Below are 19225 nucleotides of genomic sequence, written 5' to 3'. Positions count from 1 at the left end.
CGTGTGTGAAGGGTGGGGGGAAGGGGTATAATGAGAAATAACAAGACTTTCTGGGATACTCAAACAATCACATTGATAAAGAACACCTGTTCAAATCTAAAATTCTATAGATTCAATATTTATTTCAATGACATTAAAAACATGATTGACATACAATGTACTGATTTTACAGATAATTCCCATCTCCTTTTCCCTGCCCTTTGCTCCAAATTTTCTATGGCTGAGAAAAATCTATAGGTGATGTCTTGGGACAGTTTAATATACACAGGTAAAACTGAGGTTTGCAAACACATAAAAGATCAAGCATACATGTATAATGAATATTATTGTAATTACACTGTATTGTAAAAGTATAATTCAAGAATCATTTGAAGGCAAGATTTGAATAATCTTGTTACAATAGTAATACTGTTAATACACCTCAAGTTAATTCCCATCTGAATTAAATACACTTAACTTATTCCTGATCACATGGCCACCAGGAATGATTACGAATTGCTTCAACGCTAAAGACAACAAAAAGTTGAGGTTTCAGTTGTCTTCAATTTGTCTACCTCTAACAAGTGAGGGAGACAAACTGAAGAAAATTGAAACCTAACCATCACACCTCGACTTAATATTCTCTTGCATTTAACAAAAAAGTTTCATAAAGAAATCTCATTTGTTAATATTTGATTCCTAACATAACACAGCACCAATTCCAAATGAATGAATTCTGAATTTTTCACTATCATTTAGAGATCTAGTAAATGTATGATGAATTTTCCAACTATTCAAATTATCATGACAATGGCCCCAAGTCAGTACTGATACATACAAAGTGTATGTATTTGTTTGGTGCTTCATACAGGACAATGTAGCACATACAATCTGTACATATAATAAGTGAAATCACAGTACAATTACCCTTTATTAATGACATCCACCGAGGCAATCCTAGAACAACATAATGCATAGTGACAGTGGATGTGCGTTGTTAAATGCAATAATTCCTGAAAGTTGTTTATTGTTGTAACTTAGCCTTCAGCAACAAGATTTGTCTCTCCAGGTGAATTTACCACAATGATAATTGCATGTACAGGCAACTCCCTTTAAAATGAAGTCCACGGGACCGGCAGTTTTCCTTTGTTAAATAAAAATTTTGCTGTACTGTAAAAGTGGATATTTTGGCAGGACTAATTTTTCGCGCTCAGCATGGTACGAAGAGTTTCACAGGCTTTTAATTCCATGAATCGAGACATCAACTACGGAACATGATGCAAGCAAAAATATGTGTATTCACATGCTTTTATTTTTCGCGGTGGTTTTTGTTAAGTGCAAAATGTGAGAAAATTTCAACACCACGAAAATTTCCACTTTACAGTATCTGAGCAAACAAAGTGCATAAAGGTGTGTAGAAAATTTTGGCCCCAGTACGTATACAATGTACCGTCAATATGCTATATCACAATTCCTGGAATGGCTTATAATAGGAGTCTATTGTAAAATATAGAAAACTTTCTTCAAGGTTTCCATAAAGGCATTGTTGTCAGATAACTTCCGCATCGTTTCTGATGTTTTTCAGCAAGAGATTAAATGGCTGCAGATATGGAAATGTGGAACACATAAAAAACACACCACAGACCAAAGAAAGAATGGCTGTGTGCACACAGGATTTAGGCTGTTAAAGCTTTTAGGGCCTACATATTATTTTTCGGAACTACAAAATGCATCACGAATTCACGAAAGTTTTCTATCAGTAATTGTGCAAATGTTTGACCATACATGTAGTTCATAGATTCTGAATTTGTTTTGAATCTCTTGCCTCCCTCGGGATGACTTTGTTTTGAATCTCTTGCCTCCCTCGGGATGAATTCAGAGCAACATCACATTGTCAAGTTGTTTCTTGGGTGAAAGTGTGGGTAGTTTTCTTTTTATTCGCGCCATATCATATGCATCTCCTTGCCAAAAGTATGCATTCAACGACACTGCAGAAGTGTAACTATGTGCTCCCACAATTTGAATACACTACAAGAATGATTTATCATCACATTTCTAACTGTAGTTCACGATAACAGCAGCAAGATTACACTTTACATGCATCATGAAGGTAGGGTGCTATTTCTGTTTACATCTATTCCACTAGTACAGTCTTTGTTTATAAACTTGTGCAGGCCTGCATCATTTAAATAAGGACAATAAAAACTAACACCCTGTAAAACAACCACTTTCAATTTGTTATCACCCAGCTCACAAGCTGATGTTTCATCAAATACATGTACATGTAGATAAATGCTGGACGGACATCTACATGTTGTACGTGATGAGCACAGATCAATAGAAATATGGCGTCTTTCCATTTGTGGTATCCTTTCATCATCTCTACACAGCCATCCATTCTAACACATATTGATCATGTCAAATACATGTACCATACACTTTAACGGGCATGCTGCATCTTTCTTTGTCTTTTTCTTAAATCTTCATTTATTTTCATTCAGTACAACTTTTTCTTGTGGATTTTTTTTTTTGTCCATTAAGGAGATAACAGTACATTTTGGCTGCCATATATTGCTGCACTCTTCAAAATTAAAGGCCCTGAGATGAAGGAAGTAGCCATTCTTCTGTAAAATCATGAATCTTGCCATCTATCCTGTCATAAGACAGCATTAGCAATACTATATCACTCACATTGTTCACTTGATAGATTATTATCCAATGCAGAGGAATTATGTCTAGGAATATGAGCCACATTTATCATCATGAGCTATCAGCTGATACAGTTGTTGTAAACTTCTTCCTAAAACTCTGCTCCAACACGTTCATCTTCTTGAAGAGCGTCTCGGGATCATCTGGAGCAAAAGTAAGCTGGATTGGGAGAGATCAGTTGCTGTATCAGCAGTCTGCTTGAGATGCTTAGGTAATACCTTCCTTAATATTGTGGCTGCCAGTTGGAAATATTTTGCATCGTAAATGTGTTGACATTTGGGTGGCTAAAAGTAACTAGGCAAAGAGTTTGCATTTCAGACAGCTCTAACATAATCTTATGTTAATAATTCAGCAGATCTTCCTCGCCAATTTTGTCATTGTCCATTTACTCCTCACAGGAAAGTCCCATCTGTGAGGGCAGCAAACAGAACTACAATTAACCTTGCTTAAGTTGACCTCGCATAAGTCGAATAATCGCCTAAGTTGAGGGCCTTTTCAAGTCCTCTTCCCTTTATATTCTATTGATTTTAACCCCTCATAAGTCGAATTTTCTGTAGGTCGAAGCTGTTTCTTCAGTCCAAATAGATTCCACTTAGGCAAGGTTGACTGTAGTCACTATTGTGACCTCACTGAGGAACATTATATGCCCTGCCTGAAATAAAAAATCTGCATCACCTGTTTCTCCATTTCCTTTCGATTGTTTGTGTCTGTTTAAAGCGTCAGCACTCTTCCCTATTCCAGGCTAAGGCGTCACTTAAGGAAACTACTCCTTTCTGCCCAGCCATACACACTCCTCATAAGGTCTTTAACTTGTTCTTGCATCATAATATATTCATACATTTTACTGAAGTTTTAATAAAGAGCTTGAAATCAATTTGTAAGTTGACTTTGCATTCAAGCTGACATTTCATCATACTTAAAATAGACCTGGATACTATCAAAGTAAATATTTTATGCAAATTATTGACATACCTTGTCGGTGTGTATATATCTGGTTCCAAGCAGTGAGCAGTGGCTGACATACTTCATGTCCGACCTTGTTTCTGAAGGGTCTGCACTGAAAAGCCATACCTTGTGGAGAAAAGAAAAGAATAACAAACAGAACAAACACATCATGAGCTCGGATAAGCACACTGACTATAAGTATCAGCCGTGTTTTGCAGAGATTCGGCTGTTGTGAAGAGTAACGAAATAAAATTGGTCATTCTAAAGATATATCGTACTATCAAAATGCACAAACAAAAGACAACAGAGCAAAACAGAAAGAACTTTTAACATAATACTTTTGAGGACAAAGATTGGACATCATTTTGGTCTCATTTTGATTTCACAACAGATGGTACATACATATTATTGCAGGTAATTGTGAATCCAAAATTGTTAACACCTTTAAAACAGCCACCAACTGCCCCACTGCCTGACCACCCAACCATGTGCTGGTTCCCAAACACCACTTCAAACTTTGTTGGGAGGTGGGGGTGGGGGTATAAAAAGAACCCAACAGCATGATCATATCACTGTTACTCACCAGCGATTCGGCTCCATTGTGTGGTGTTATACACAACCTTGGTGCAACGAGACGGCACTGTACATATGAAAACACAAAAGAACACACACCAACATCATTCAGTGTTCACTGGTCATGACAGAGACCAAAATAATATACAGTACAACCACACAGACAGAAGTAAGCTTCATAATTGGTGTACACGCCACACCATGCTGGATTTGAACAAAGAGAATAAAATCACTCACAAATGATAATAAAAATTTAATCAGAATTAAATCTTGAGTTACAAACGTTATGGAAGTTTAAACTTGACAAGATTTAAAAAAAAACCCTAGAGACTACAGTGCACTCCCATTATAATGAACATGGTTATGACGAAATTCCGGTTACAACAAGGTAAAAATTCAGGCCCCAAGATTATCCACTCTATGTATTTTTATTGTTTATTTGTTCGGTTATAATGGAATTAAGATATAACGAAAGACAACCACCATTCCCGAGAACTTTGTTATAAAGAGAGTCCACTGTATTTGTATCAACCATTGATGTAAATCATATCATCTGACAAAGAGTGACGAAGCTTTCCTGATTTCAGCACAAGCTTAACACCTCTTTCACATAATGGCACAACTGCAAAACTATCGATGTAGATTTTAATACATCCAGGTAGTATGATAAAATCATTTATAAAATGGGTTCAAGAATGTAGCCAATTGGAAGCGCTGAAATGAGTCACGTGTGCTTGTATTAATTTCTCACTAACATGCACGGCCGACGTCACAATGTTTGCACCAGCAGTGCGCACTCAATCAGTTGTTACAAGTGCGTCGCGTGTTACTATACACGCTGTCAATCCTGTAAACAACTTCTAGTTCGGGCTGCCGGCCGGCCTTTCTTGTGTGCATAGCATGTGTGGCGTACGTATACTCTTATACGTACAGTACTTATATGTGTGCGGGATTTCCGAGTGCGACGTGCGTAAATGTTTGGGACGAACATCTTCGGACATCTTGATCCACAAAGATACGTGAAAAATGCTGTTAGTTTTCGACCCATTTTATAAAACAAATGATGCACAGGATTATTTCGTGGCGCTAGTGGAGATGCAGCTCACTCTCGGGTATTTACAATGTAGTGCAACATGCACTCGGCTTCGCCTCGTGCATGTTTCACAATTGTAAATACCCTCGAGTGCGCTACATCTCCACTAACGCACTCTATCCTGTGCATCATTTGTATAGTAAATCAAATCTGTTTGACTGGACTTTTCACAAGTAAGTCCAGTTGAACAGATAAACACAATTTTATCTGCAAATCTAATCAAGACAAATAGGATAGGGGACCTGAAACTGCTTTTCAATTTCACATGCTGGAAATCCATCCTTATGTTTCAGCAACCTCCCATGCAATTGAGTGTCTCACCAAGTAAAGTATAGGGTAAGAGAATGCCCATATCCAGTCCGGTAGGATTGCATTGGTCATATTGGTGGAGGTGAAACCAGGGCACGTCACACGGCTCGTCAGTCCACTGGAGCCAAACTTCTCATTCAGTGCATGACTCAGGAGGTCAATGGCATACTTGGAAGAGCTGTACGGTTCATGCCTGTCAAAACATTAATACAAAATCACCAAAGTCAGGGCTGCACCTTTACCCATTTTCCACTGGTCCGACAGACAGGTCGGACCAATAGGCATCCCATTTTTCTATTGTTTACTGGTCCATTACTGAAAAAGTTACTGGTCCGAGTCCGACAGTGATTTTTACTGGTCTAGACCTTTGGACTAGTGCCAGTATACATTGTACAGCATAAAGAATAAAATACATAATAAAATAAATAAATCTAGCTTAGACAAAAGCTACACATGTCTGTTTTAACTTTGTGTATGTGTCTTGCATACTTGAGTGAGACTAGTCACACAAGGAAAAACTACACTTTTCGCGTTTTTTACTCTTAATTTCTATCTAAATGACTACATATACTTTCAATTACACACCACTATCATTCGATCTGTTATCTTCAAAGTCAACCCACCCATTTTCATGCTGGATATCGTCGATGCTGAAGAAATCTGCCGACGCGTTGCTGGACGAGGTCCAAATGATTCGTGCACCTCCATCAGCACAGAGAAGATCCAACAAACCCTGAATCTATGGTAGGCAAAAGTATCAAAAGATAAAAGAAAAAAAGAGAGAGGAAGATGATGTACGAGTGTCATCAGCCTCCATTCAAACACCACTGTGACATAGTACACCAGGGTTTCAAGCAGTGACAGCAGTAAGAAAATTGGAGGACAGGTAAAGTAAGAACAGAGTAATATGGAAAATTGTAATAATCATACAAAATCATTGACTGTTAAGAGTCTAAAAACCACTGAATCTGTTAATTCAAGTCATGTCGTACATATAGAGCAGACCGTTGGTCTCCCATACCAGCACAAAGTGCCCGAAGACATTGGTGCAGAAGACATTCCTAAGACCATCTTCCGTCATGCTGTCTTTCACTTTTAGGAGCCCTTCGCCCGTTGAAAGGATCCTGATAAATTTCAGCCTGCAGCAGAACAAACAAATCAAGGATGTTGCATGGTGAGCACTTGTATAAGTTTCTGAGCCTGAAACTTTTTAGACAGACCCCACAAGAAAACAATCAATGACGACAATGATGTTGATACTACTAAAGTAGTGCAATATTACTACTCATACTATTATTATTATAATCATTACTACTACTGCAGCTACTGCTACTACTACTAATGATGATGATACTTATTGTATTGGTAGTAACAATAAAAATGATCATCATTGTAACATAAAACTGATGCAATGTGACACATCATACATTTTTGTTGTAGCGTACGCAATAACAGGTGCAAACTGAACTTGTATTGAGATTGATGAATAACCTTTGCTAATAGTGTTCTTTCTTGCCACTTATTTTTCTTTCTACTTCTCATTATCTAGAAGTTATCATCACAGGAAACGCATTAGAACTGCCATTTGAAGACTTTTAAAGTCTCAAACTTTTGTATTTTTATAATGCACATACTCACGGGTTTAGGAAGCTCTTGAAAAAGTTGACATAGTTAAAGGACACATCAGGCATGGTTCCAGCATTTAAGTAGAGACAATCCAGGCGTAAAAATCTGAGAGACAAAGAACAGTAAAAGCAATGGCTTCTCCAAAGAATGAATCTTGTGGTGGTTAGAACCCGATTCTTGGACAGAACATATCTAGATAGTTTATAAACACATTTTCAACGACCGTGGAATAGTGGGAGGAGAGTCTATACAGATTATAATCAAAATACCAATATATGACAAATACACTTATTCCACCATGTACATACAACACTTGGCAATTTACAAGTTACACAAATTTGAAGAAACCTAAATCTTGCCAAGTCGGCTATAAATCATGTTACCTGAAATTTAAGCTAATATCTTGCATTCCATGTCATGAATTATTGCAATCTGTCAAGGAATTGCCATGAAAACTGGAAGTGCACACAAACCAGGCCAAAAGAAATGACTTGTTGAAGACTAGTCTTGAGTATTCTTGGGCTGGGGTAAATACAAAATATGTGTCATAGGAAAATTGGTCCAATTTTGACGGATTACCACTCAACAAGATGATACACAGAACATCTAAAGAATCTCTGCCCCTATCTTTCTTATCTTCCACATCAAGATTAGTGCATACTTTAATACAAATACAAGTTTGTACCTTCTTTTGATATCTGCACACGCCTCGTAGACAGAACTTAGTTTACTGGTGTCAAGTTGTACAATCTCAATCTGGGCTCCCTCGTGTGCAGCAACCAGCGACTCTTTGGCTTTCTCAGCCTTGGTCAGGTTTCGGCAGGCGAGGACGATCAAGAGGGTGATGTCCAGGGACAGGAGGCGATCGGCAACACTATACCCTATCCCCCTGGATTTGACAATGGATACAAGCATACCGAGAATTGTAAGAGATAGAGTAAATACCATAGAGAATAAGAGACTATTAGATCATACAAAGCTTGAAATGAATAAGAATTTACTTCTTGGTTAAGAATACTGTGTGCTGATGTCATGATAATCCTGCTCCCTATTACTAACCATTATCCATACTTGTAACAGTGCTTTTGTTGGTGTAAATTGCAATAATTGGAACATCTGCTAGATACCCTATTAAGTATTATCATAGATCTTTAGAGTACTTTCTTGCTAACTGGTACAGATGTCTGACATTTAGTACTGTGTGTGTGTGTGTATGTGTTTGTCCCTCGTTCTCGAGGATGACCAATGACATCAATTGGCTCGATGGGATCGGAGGTGGCTGATGACGCCAATCTGGGCAAGAAAGCCTCTCCCACAGGTAGGGCAGAAGTGGGTAGGGGCTACACTGTTGGGGTTGGCTACTCTAGCTTTTCGCATCTGGCGTTTGTGCTCTGCCTGCTTGACGCGCTGCTCCTCTGTTCTATGGGCCCCTACAGCAATAGCGTGGCGCCAGGAAGGGCGATCTGCGGCAAGTGTCTTCCAGGACTGGGTGTTGATGGAGAAGTCTTTTAGGTAGAACTTCACGTTATCTTTGAAGCGCTTCTTTTGTCCTCCCACCTTGCGCTTCCCATCAGCGAGTTCTCCATAGAAGAGCTTTTTCGGGATGCGGTCGTCAGACATGCGGGTGACATGGCCTGCCCATCTCACCTGGGCCTTGCAGATTTTGGTAATGATGCTAGGGATGCCTGCCCGCTTCAGTACCTCTGTGTCTGGAACTTTATCCTCCCAGCGGATGCGAAGGAGGTTGCGGAGGCATCACATATGGAAGTGGTTGATTTGCCTCTCATGTCTTTGGTACAAAGTCCCAGTCTCGCAGCCATAGAGAAGCGTGGTGAGAACAACTGCGCAGTAGACTTTCAGCTTTGTTGAAAGGCTGATTCCTCTTCTCCCAAATATTTTTTCTGAGTCTCCCAAAAGCGCTGCTGGCTTTAGAGATCCTGTTGTTGAGTTCAGCATCAATTGTGACACAGTTGGAGAGGGTGCTGCCCAGATAGGTGAAGGTCTTTGCTGCCTGGAGAGTCTGTCCGTTCACCTGGATTTGTGGTTTGTGGTACTGGTTCCCTGGAGCTGGTTGGAACATCACCTCAGTCTTCTTGGTGCTGATTGTAAGGCCGAAGTTGTCACAGGCTGAGGAGAATCTGTCCATCTGCATCTGCATCTCGTTCTCACCATTGGCATTGGTACCACGGCAGATAAACATGTCAATGAATTCTGTTTCAATGCACAGTCCATTTCTTAACTAATAGTTTGTTTCTCTTTTTTTTTTTTTCCAGATTCATACAGTTGCTGAACATAGATAAAAATCAATCTGTGATCTAAAAATACTTGCCATTCATTTCTTTAACATTAATAATGATTTCAAAAGTAAGGAATTCAGAAGGTTAATTTCATTTTTCTGTTCCAATACTGCTACAGCCTAGCTTTTGGATAATCAGAATAATTTTCTACGTAACAATACTAACAGTTCAACAGCTCCCAGTTCCCAAAGGTATTTTTCATTTTGGGTATTTTACTCTAGGATTAGACCGATGGGATCTGTCTCTTCACGGTGAGTGCTTCTTAATCTGACGTTGGGACGTGTATGGGCTGACCACACATCCCAACGTCAGATAAGAAGCCCTCCAACAGATACCATCGGTCTACCATACGAGGAGAGTTGTGAAGCCAGACGCAGTTTCCATGAAACATATCCCCGACGACAAGATCAAGGCCTACACTCACAGACCGATCTTTTGGTTAACCTTACTAAGTTGTAGAAAGGCATGCCTCCTGTTAACTGCGACCAGCCCAAATGCAAAGCATTTCACTGCATGAAGGAGCACCCTGGGGTTAGCCTCCTGTCTAAGAAAAGTCAGAGCAGTGTGAGACTAACCCGAATTTCCAACAGTTTCACAGCAAAGTGTACAAAACAATTTTCTAGTTGACCTATAAACGTGTCTACAGCTCTAAATTAGTAAAACCAAGGAGGTTCAAGGGAATGGAGTCATAACTGTCTAATATACTTCCTTTGCTAGATGTTCGATGCCGCTGCTCAAAAATATTTGAAGCATGTGTCAAACAGGATCTGCCATGCAGATAGGAAGACAATTGACTTGTGTCTCATTGCATAATCACCAGCCACTTTCTAAGGAAGATATGTCTTTGTGATGGTAATTACTTTTCGCTATCCCTTCATATAAAAAGTAGGTGGCAGGCCCTACAGACACGAGGATGTGCGAATAGAAATTGCGCAAAAAATGCTAAAATAAAGATGAAAATTACTCGACTGGGCATACCCGGGCACTAATCTGATATAGATCTATCGATAAAGAATTATACTTGAAGATTAGTCACAATTTTAGTTTTATTTGTTGGAATTAAGCGGAAAAGTGATAAAACTGGCTTTCCAGGATGGTACAGTTTTAAACATTTTCACATGATACAGCTCTGGTGATTTACACTTAAATTGCACAAATTTCTGCACAGGATTGACTTTTGTTTTACCATGCTTGATCATTAACAGATTAAGTGAAATTTTATTTCATTTAATAATTAAATAAGCAAAATATGGCCAATATTATGTTAACGTTCAAAATGAATCTTCAGATTGCTCAGCAAGACGGCGGCTTCGAACATCAATCATCAATCAAAGGCACAAATGCACTCTGTGAAATTCTTTTGTACATCAATAGAAATCTGACAACTGTTTGAATCTCCTTGGTGAAATGATCTGCTCAAGACAAGTGCTCTTCTGTACTTGCAGTGTAGTCTGTCTGCTATAGACCCTCTAGAGATTTGTAAATTCACACCTAACCTCAGGCTGGGGCTCCTTGGCCTTGTATGTAGATAGTTAGATTTTAATACGCAGATAGGCCTAGATAACTGCGACCAGCCCCAACGCTCCCACACTGCACAGTATGTGCTGTGTACATGGAGTGCCCCGGGGGCGTTTTTTTTAAAGACGGCACAGATTGGGGCATGGCACGTGTTAAACCTATGGGAAAAACGTTGGGTTAGGGTTTATGGTTTAGGTTAGGGTTAGGGTTAGGGTTAGGGTTGGGGTCAGTGTTAGGGTTAGGGTTAGGATTAGGATTAGGGTTAGGTTTAGGGATAGGGTCCCCAATCTGTGCCGTCTAAAAAAAAACACGCGCCCCGGGGCCAAGGCGGGTGTTGAGGCCCAACGTTAGAGGGCTGCCTTCGCGTTTGGGCTGGTCGCAGTAAATCCACACCTACCCACACCCCACTCCTGACCCAAATGTGTAGTGTACTACTGTAAATCAGCTGGTCACTTGAATTACGTACAGAATGGACTGATGGACCATGGGCAAACCAGCAGTGGTAGGTGGGTGTTGAACCCCACTCTAGCCCAGGAGGGCTGAACACAGAGTTACCACCGCCTGCGCCTGCTGGCACCTCCACACCTTATAGCCCGACCAGACGCCGTGCGAAGCATGCACGGCAGCGACTGGGCTTGACCTGTGACTGTGTGGCTGTGTATTACTCAACACCTGCACCTCCCATCGCCTCATCGGTATCATGTCGATTGGCAAGGTGTTTGGGCGTTTGAGGCACATTGCATTATTTATCGTCCAAAATTTGATCTACTTACGCATTGCCTCCAGTAATCAACACAATTTTGCTCTTATTGTCCTTCATTTTGACGTCTCAGTCTCCGTCCAACATCAGACGTCGGCCACTTCTTCACACGGACCAGGTCAACAGTACAACAAATATGCATGGAAGTCTATCGGCGACGAACCTTTATTTCGGATACCGTATAGCGAGAAAGTGGTAGCCTTCATTAAGACCGACACCGAATATAATACCTTACAATACCCCGTCGAACTAGTAACTTAAAGGCAAAGAAAAGAACAGAAAAGAAAAGAAAAGAAAAGAAAAGAAAAGAAAAGAAAAGAAAAGAAAAGAACAAAGCAGATTCGGTCAAAAAATAACTTTCCAGTTTGTTTTCAGTGTCCACCACCCTCCCCTAAAAAAACCCCACAAAACACGAGGAAACAAACATTTACATGTACCCTTGAATACACAGCTAGGAAGTGGAACTCAAAATGTACCCTTATATACCTACAAGAAGTTGTATTCAATTCAATTCAATAGTTTATTTATTTCCATAAAAAAACATGATTCATAGCAGTCATATGTGACAATTTGACTGTCATCCAAGTGATAAGGACAGTTTATTGAACACAATGTGAAATATATGCACGAATGATATTATACAAAAAAGGAGCAATGCACTTTTGTCATGGTAACAAAAAAGAAGTAAGCATAACGATGGAAAAGAGTGTTCCACTAAAAAGCCAAGCGTGTAGGATGTGGAACACTGGAATGAAAACAACAGCAACACCAATATATCAACGAACACATCAAATTCATATATATATACCACTGTACATTTAATCATGTGAAGCTGATAATATAAACATGCTATCAACAATACTTGCAATAATATTTTAGAATGTATGATTATAGAATACATTAACATAAGATTTATAGTTATTAAATTGTCCTAATGACACTGTTTGTAACAGACTTTTTTTTAATTCATGTCTCATTTTTTTTTTTGCAAGTGATAGTCATATTCTTTAGTAGGCCTTATTAACACAATACAAGTACAAAATTAGAACTTTTGAAATATATCATTTAGCTGAAGCTAATTGTATGATCATCGTATGCATGCATTTATAGTGGCACTAAACCGCAGTAACAAGGTGCCTTCCTGTAGTGTCTAATTTTCATATCCCACCCCCAAATAAAAGAACGGGTATGCACACATACACACACACACAAACACACACACACGCACAAACAAAGAAACAAGCAAACAGACAAACACAAACACAAACACAAAAATATCGAAGGTGAAAGGAATTAAAGTGTCAAATTTTGGAGATGTGCTCGAAGACCAATATACACGAAACAAAATTTAATGTTGCAGGGGGAAAATGAATATATCTTCTTCTTCAGTCTTCTGTGGCTTCTTCTTCTTCTTCTTCTTCCTTGATTAGCTAAAAGAGGACCTTGATATTCTTGTGCAAATCCATTGGATCTATCTCCTTTGGCGACCAGGGATAATAGTGCATAGGCATAGCGCTTTATATCCCGGTTTATATCCAGTGGAAAAGGCGCTATATCAGAATATCAACTCTATCAGATCAGAACAACGTGAGGTACTTCAATGACCCTCATAATGCCATGGAATCCTTTCAAATGACCACTCCCCATCCCCCCTCCCCCCCCCCCCCCACACACACACACACAAAATTAATATGCAGACACACACATTTTCCTGAATTCAATGCTAAATGTGTCATAGGTCCAAAGGTACACCAAGAAGGAGGCATCTAGATACTGACTTTGCTTTCAATGTTACCCAGCACACACCCACGAGTGTTTTTAATGCATCTAACGCCTTGCATCAATACTAGCAACCACATTTTCTCAAATTTGTGTATCCGATGAAAATACAATTGTCATCGTACGATCTCTTGGCACGCACGTGTCACTGGAGTGGAACTCAACCTTGGATCGAATGCTATTTACATCTAATACTGCTGCTGAATAGAATATTACAACACAATTCATATGTTTTAATTCGAATTCGGAAATTAGTGGATATGGATGCGAAGAGTAGCATGTTTAGCGTGGCCAAAGAATTTTGCCCCAGATGTGGGTCAATTCTGCCATTTCCAACCCGTGGCAGTTTGCTTATCCAGTGCCGAACGTGCGATTACGAGACAAATGCAGCTGGTAAGTGCGTAGGTGTAGCGTAGCGTTGCCGTCCACCTTCCCCGAAGCTCCCGGCCAGATTATCTGACAGTGGAGGCTGTCGGTCGGGTTCAAGCAATAAGGTTTCTAACCCATTACAGAAGTCATATATATATTGTCCATATTACATGATAGATAAAGCATAGGATCAGCTAATTATGCAGATAACCTGTGCTAGAGTACCATGATGAAGGGAAGAGATACTCCAGAATGTCCACAATTCCCCGAATAAAAACATAGATTCTACATGTTCCCTCGAGTTGAGTGATTGATACAATAATAGTGTGGTATTCGTGGACGGTGGTGTAGTAGCCTGCACTGCAGTTGTAAAAATGTACCCGTACCATTAACCCCGTCGCGGGGCGCTGTAACACAGTAACAGACGGTACGTATTTGTCCGTATGGGGTCGCTGCTGCGGTTACCGTACCATTAACATTGAATGGCCATCCACAGGCAAGATATCCAATTCAGTTGTCATTATAGTTAGTGATTATGACAGACACTTATCATGATACCCTGATGAGGCATGATTTTGTATGACATTTTAAAATGTCAGTTTAATATTCATTCATTGACTGTCTTTTATAAGCAATTTCTGAATAGTTAACCAATGTTAACAGATTTAACTTTAATTTTATTAGAAATGGAGCATACTGTATGGTATGTGTGGGGTGTAATGTTTGACATGTTGTATTGATCAGGCCCGAGCCAAGTGCAGTGTAATATACATGTATTTACCAAGTAGTTACTGTAAGTTTTTTTTAGGTAACAGACACAGCGGTCAAACTTTGTTCTTTTTGTACAGATACGTGGGCAGATGTTGTCTATCACTCACATAAAAAGGTCAATGAGAGGAAAAAGAAGAAAGTTGAAGCTGAGGAGCCATCAGAAGACCTGGGTCCAATTGTGAGTGTGACACAATGTTCTTAAAGGGGACCTGTAGATGATTTCCAGACTTTTACATTGAACAACTACAAGTATGAATTAGTCAAACTGAGTACAGAGTTTCAGAATTTATAGTGATTTGGATGAGGAATAAGAATGTTTAAAATTGATAACAAATTGCAATGAACAAGGATGATGACATGGCAACCTCACCATAACAACGCATGAGTTGGGACTCAAGGAAGCAGGACAAAAGAAGAAGGCATGCATATAGGGTATACATTCTACACAGGTGAACTTGTTGAGCAAGCAGAGTTGTAATGAAATAACATGTGTACACTGCTACATTTCTGAAATATATGAGACTCTGATGTCATCAACACTGTTCAGTGCAATTTGTGTAAGATTTTCAGTTTATCGGTTTCTCTGCTCAAGGACCACAATAAATTCCACGAACCTGTACATGGAGCTGTCGATTTATGTACTACATGATGTGAAATTATGAAAATTGTCTGGAATTCCCCTTTAATTCTTTCTCTTCCTTTTCAATACATTTACTTAACTTTCCTAGAATATTCTGTAAGTGGGACATTGCAGAGTGATGTGACCTTCACATTACCGTACCGCTTGTCATGTGACTACCCAAGAGCAACATTGGACCAATGTAATCAGTGTGAAGCCATCTTTTTGTTATTGTTTTGTTCTTCTTCTTCCAGTTGGAATACAGTTTGTCATCTTATACCCCTTTCCCGCTGAAGAAAATCTTCCCCGGGGGCACCTGGGGGCACCCGGGGAACCCCGCAGTGTGAAAGGTCACTCGGTTGAAACCTAGGGGAAGCCTAGGTGAAACACCGATGAAATTTTGGGCAATTTTTACCCGAGAAGCGTCCTGGGTAAACTCCGATAGTTCAACGGGAAATCACCCGGTGGTTCACCGAGAGCGCCCAGCGTGAAAGGTTGTCTCGGTGAAACACCGGGGAAAATATGCAGATTATGTCAAAGGTCATGTTTTGTTTCTGGTCGTGCACACGTTTTCAGCTAGCTAGCGCGCACTCGACCTCCCAAATCCACACGTACAGGGTACTAGTAATTCGTGTTTGTAAACATAAACTCGACACTACATACTGTATGTCGTTTCGTGTGCAATATGGCGTTCACAGTGCGACGGCATTGTTTTGCATCGTGCTGTGCGTGGTATTGTTTAATTAGCACGCCGTGTATACATACACAAAGCTGATATAGGTTTACAGTGTACTTGATCGATTTGATGCGTCCTCCCTCTTCGTCTTCCTCTAGTGTCTAGCTCTTAACTCTTCCAGTAAAGTCTGATACAGTCCACCTCTTGCTTGATTTTTTCGTATTTTGTGCTTTTCTCGTCAAGTGCTGGGTTTACAGTGTGCAGGAGAAATCCGTTGACGTTTTGTGCTGTTGAAATTTGAGGGAATTTTGCAAATGGCTGGAGTGTGGACCAAAGACGAAGAGAGAGTACGTATAGCGAGGCAGCAGTGAACGAAGAACTGAGCGGGACGTCGGCTGACGCTGCCGCGTACGAGTCCCTCCTCCGAAAACTTGCTGAACATGGGATCGAAAAAACCAAATCACAGATGCACAACAAACTCAAGTACATAAGATCACCCACGTTGAGAGCAGAAAACCCGTCTAGGGGAAAGTTTCACCGAGAGCAGTGTGAAACGACGGCACTGAAACTTTCACCGAGAGGTTCCCCGGTGAATTCACCGGGGAACCTCTCGGTGGTTCACCGAGACGGGCAGCGGGAAAGGGGTATAAGTGGTGTATTATTGTACTAGAACTCATTAAATTGACTGTTTTGAGTGTACTCTTAATTAATATGCAGCATTTTTGCCCAAGTGTTGACATGCACCGTAGGCCCTTGTACGTGTCAATGTACAATGTATTATAAAGTTTGTTATTGTCAGTGACTATGAAAAATAACCAACAAGCAAACAACCAAAAAAAAAGACAACCCCCCCCCCCCCCGAAAAAACCCCCAACAACAATAACAACTGGTCATTGACTAGGATACATGAACCATCAAAGTTTTGCTCAATCACTAAACTGTTGTTGTTGTTTGTTTGTTTGTTTGTTTTGCTGTCTTGTTTGTTTGTGTGTTTGTGTGATTGTTTGTTTGTTTTTTTATGACTGTTGGTTCCCAGTTCTCCTGAACACCAGTCACTGAACCTGTGCAATGATTTAATTTTGGTGCATTACATACCCCTCTGTTATTTTCTCTGTCGCCCTCTAGGTTGACAGAGTGTGTTCAAGCTGCGGCCATGAAGGTCTTCACTACCACACCAGGCAGACTCGGTCAGCAGATGAAGGGCAAACCGTCTTCTACTTCTGCCCAAGTTGCAAGTAAGGAAATTTCAGAATGCTGAGACCGGGTGGTCATTTCATGAAGAGATTTGCAATTATTGAAACCCTCAATAATTACAGTTGCTCTGACAGCAGCCATTAGACAAAGTAATCAGTACGTGTAGTAGTAACTTTTGATTAGGTTGTTGCCACAGTAACTGAGGACAAGTATTGTAGTCTATAATGATTTCAACAGTTTTGTGAAACAGGCTCGGAGTGTGATATATAACAACAATAATGATAGCGATACTGATTTTTATGATGACGATGATATAGATGATAGAGGTAGTGTTGTTGGTAATGATAATGAAAGATAGTAATGTATTATGGAGATGATGATATGATTATAAAAGATAAAAGTAATAAGGGTAATCACTGAGAATGATAGTAGAAAGTTATGTTGATAAAAATAGTGGAGTGATAGAACATGGACACACAGTCTACATACAAAAAACGAAAAAACATTGTAGTTTCATCTTCACTGTCAGTAAGTAAATTTCCTGTGAACGCAGTAGGCATTAACAATGTTGAGGGCGATTTTTTTTCTTACTTTCATTCAGTTATCTTGATTCTGTTTTTCTAATGTAAAAATTATGTTTGTTGTTACCCGAGTGCTTACAATATTTTTGCTCCGCTTCTCTTGAACAGAAATCAAGAAATTGAACACTCTTGAGGACATATGGGAGATGATACGTACAGAGTGCAATGAACTCTCAAGGGCCTGCAGACTGGTGAATGAACACATCTCTGCCAGGACTGTACACACATGCTGTTGACTGTGTATGGGACTGTGTGTGCTGAAGAGCCTTGCATGATGAGTTACACTGTTCAGCACTCGGTCTCATCTGGGAGGACTCCCAACTTGTGCAGGTCTGCAACTAGTCCACTGCCTGGACTGTCTTCGTCCTGATTTCCACACAGTACAGTCAATGAGGGAGCGTAACAATATTTCGTCGTTGATGGCATTGTAGGAATGCGAGCCTAGAAGGAGGCATCAGTTAGTGGACTTGAGATGCATTGACTGCCGCGATAAAAAAGGCTTCGTGCTACCAGCCTGTGAGGGCGCAAATTGAAGAAGAGAAAGAAAAGAGTCCCGAATCTGCACTAGTGTGCAACATCAGAGCCTCAAGGGAGCGATAGTTCAATGACCTCTGGCTGCTCATGTGCCTCAGTGACTTGTGACTCCAATGTCTCAAAAACGCTGTCATGTACTGAAGAGGAGAAAAGCAGACAAAATTGCCCATCTGTGCTAAAGTGTGCATATGTAGCGGTTGTCTTTCTACAACAGAATTTCGAATCCCAATATCACAGGGCTGGTTTAAAAAGAAAACCATGCAAGATATCGCAGAGACTCACATCGTTACATGCTGTTTAGAAAAGGCAGTACAATTTTATGTGAAGCATTAACGGGATGGTACAGTTTCGGTTGAGATGGGGCTTAAAGAGCGTATAATTCCCTAAGAGGAATCCAAAGTTTATTTGATGAAAATTGGTTTTGAAATGCCTTAGATATCCAATACAAAAGCGATCTTTATAAAAGCTGATACAGTGAAACCCCGTTATAGCAAGTTCGCTTATAACGAGGAACCGCTTTTAACGACGTAATCACGTTGGTCACATTTTTCTTTGAGTGTAAACCTATGGTAAAACAGATCGGTTACAACGAGTTCGGTTATAATGAGATTCCGGTTATAACGAGGACATCTTCGGTGCGTCATGATAGAGAAACACATTTGCAATTTGATCGGATACAACGAGGTTCCATTTTTTGACCTGCCGCTTTCAAACACGCGACAGACGAAACATTGAAAACCAAATTCACGCTATCCTTCTGTTCTCTTTCTCGTTCTGCAGAGTCATTCTGACCACATAGCGGGCACGTGTATCACGATTTTATATGTGCATAAACACGTAAGCTTTATTGTAGTGATCCTCATGCCGTCTCTCTATCGATGAATGATCGCCGC

The 19225-nt window shown here is 40.0% G+C and overlaps 2 protein-coding genes across 3 annotated transcripts; one reads left to right on the top strand and one right to left on the bottom strand.

The window, feature by feature from the left end:
- Positions 1 to 102: 102 nt before the first annotated feature.
- On the bottom strand, positions 103 to 11935 carry LOC140240706 (3-keto-steroid reductase/17-beta-hydroxysteroid dehydrogenase 7-like). 2 transcript variants are annotated; one of them, XR_011902039.1, is made up of 10 exons: positions 11823 to 11935; positions 7920 to 8123; positions 7247 to 7339; positions 6630 to 6747; positions 6232 to 6347; positions 5621 to 5801; positions 4217 to 4273; positions 3661 to 3759; positions 1839 to 2847; positions 103 to 1804 (listed from the first exon to the last, which is right to left on the bottom strand). XR_011902039.1 is itself a non-coding variant. In XM_072320468.1 (9 exons), exons 1-9 carry the CDS (start codon positions 11867 to 11869, stop codon positions 2740 to 2742), a joined length of 1023 nt encoding a protein of 340 aa, XP_072176569.1. In that variant the 5' UTR covers positions 11870 to 11935; the 3' UTR covers positions 103 to 2739. The 2 variants fall into 2 exon arrangements, 1 of the variants encoding a protein (XP_072176569.1); XM_072320468.1 differs by having other exon boundaries at positions 103 to 2847.
- A 1866-nt stretch (positions 11936 to 13801) lies between these two features.
- Positions 13802 to 18692, top strand: LOC140241029 (DNA-directed RNA polymerase I subunit RPA12-like). Its single transcript, XM_072320799.1, has 4 exons — positions 13802 to 13981; positions 14806 to 14906; positions 17149 to 17258; positions 17907 to 18692. Exons 1-4 carry the CDS (start codon positions 13849 to 13851, stop codon positions 17929 to 17931), a joined length of 369 nt encoding a protein of 122 aa, XP_072176900.1. The 5' UTR covers positions 13802 to 13848; the 3' UTR covers positions 17932 to 18692.
- Positions 18693 to 19225: the final 533 nt, after the last annotated feature.

This window comes from Diadema setosum, chromosome 17 (assembly GCF_964275005.1).
Source record: "Diadema setosum chromosome 17, eeDiaSeto1, whole genome shotgun sequence".
NCBI classification, from domain to species: Eukaryota; Metazoa; Echinodermata; class Echinoidea; order Diadematoida; family Diadematidae; genus Diadema; species Diadema setosum.
The sequence above is the reverse complement of the archived record's forward strand: the minus strand, read 5'-3'. Positions and strand labels throughout refer to the sequence as shown.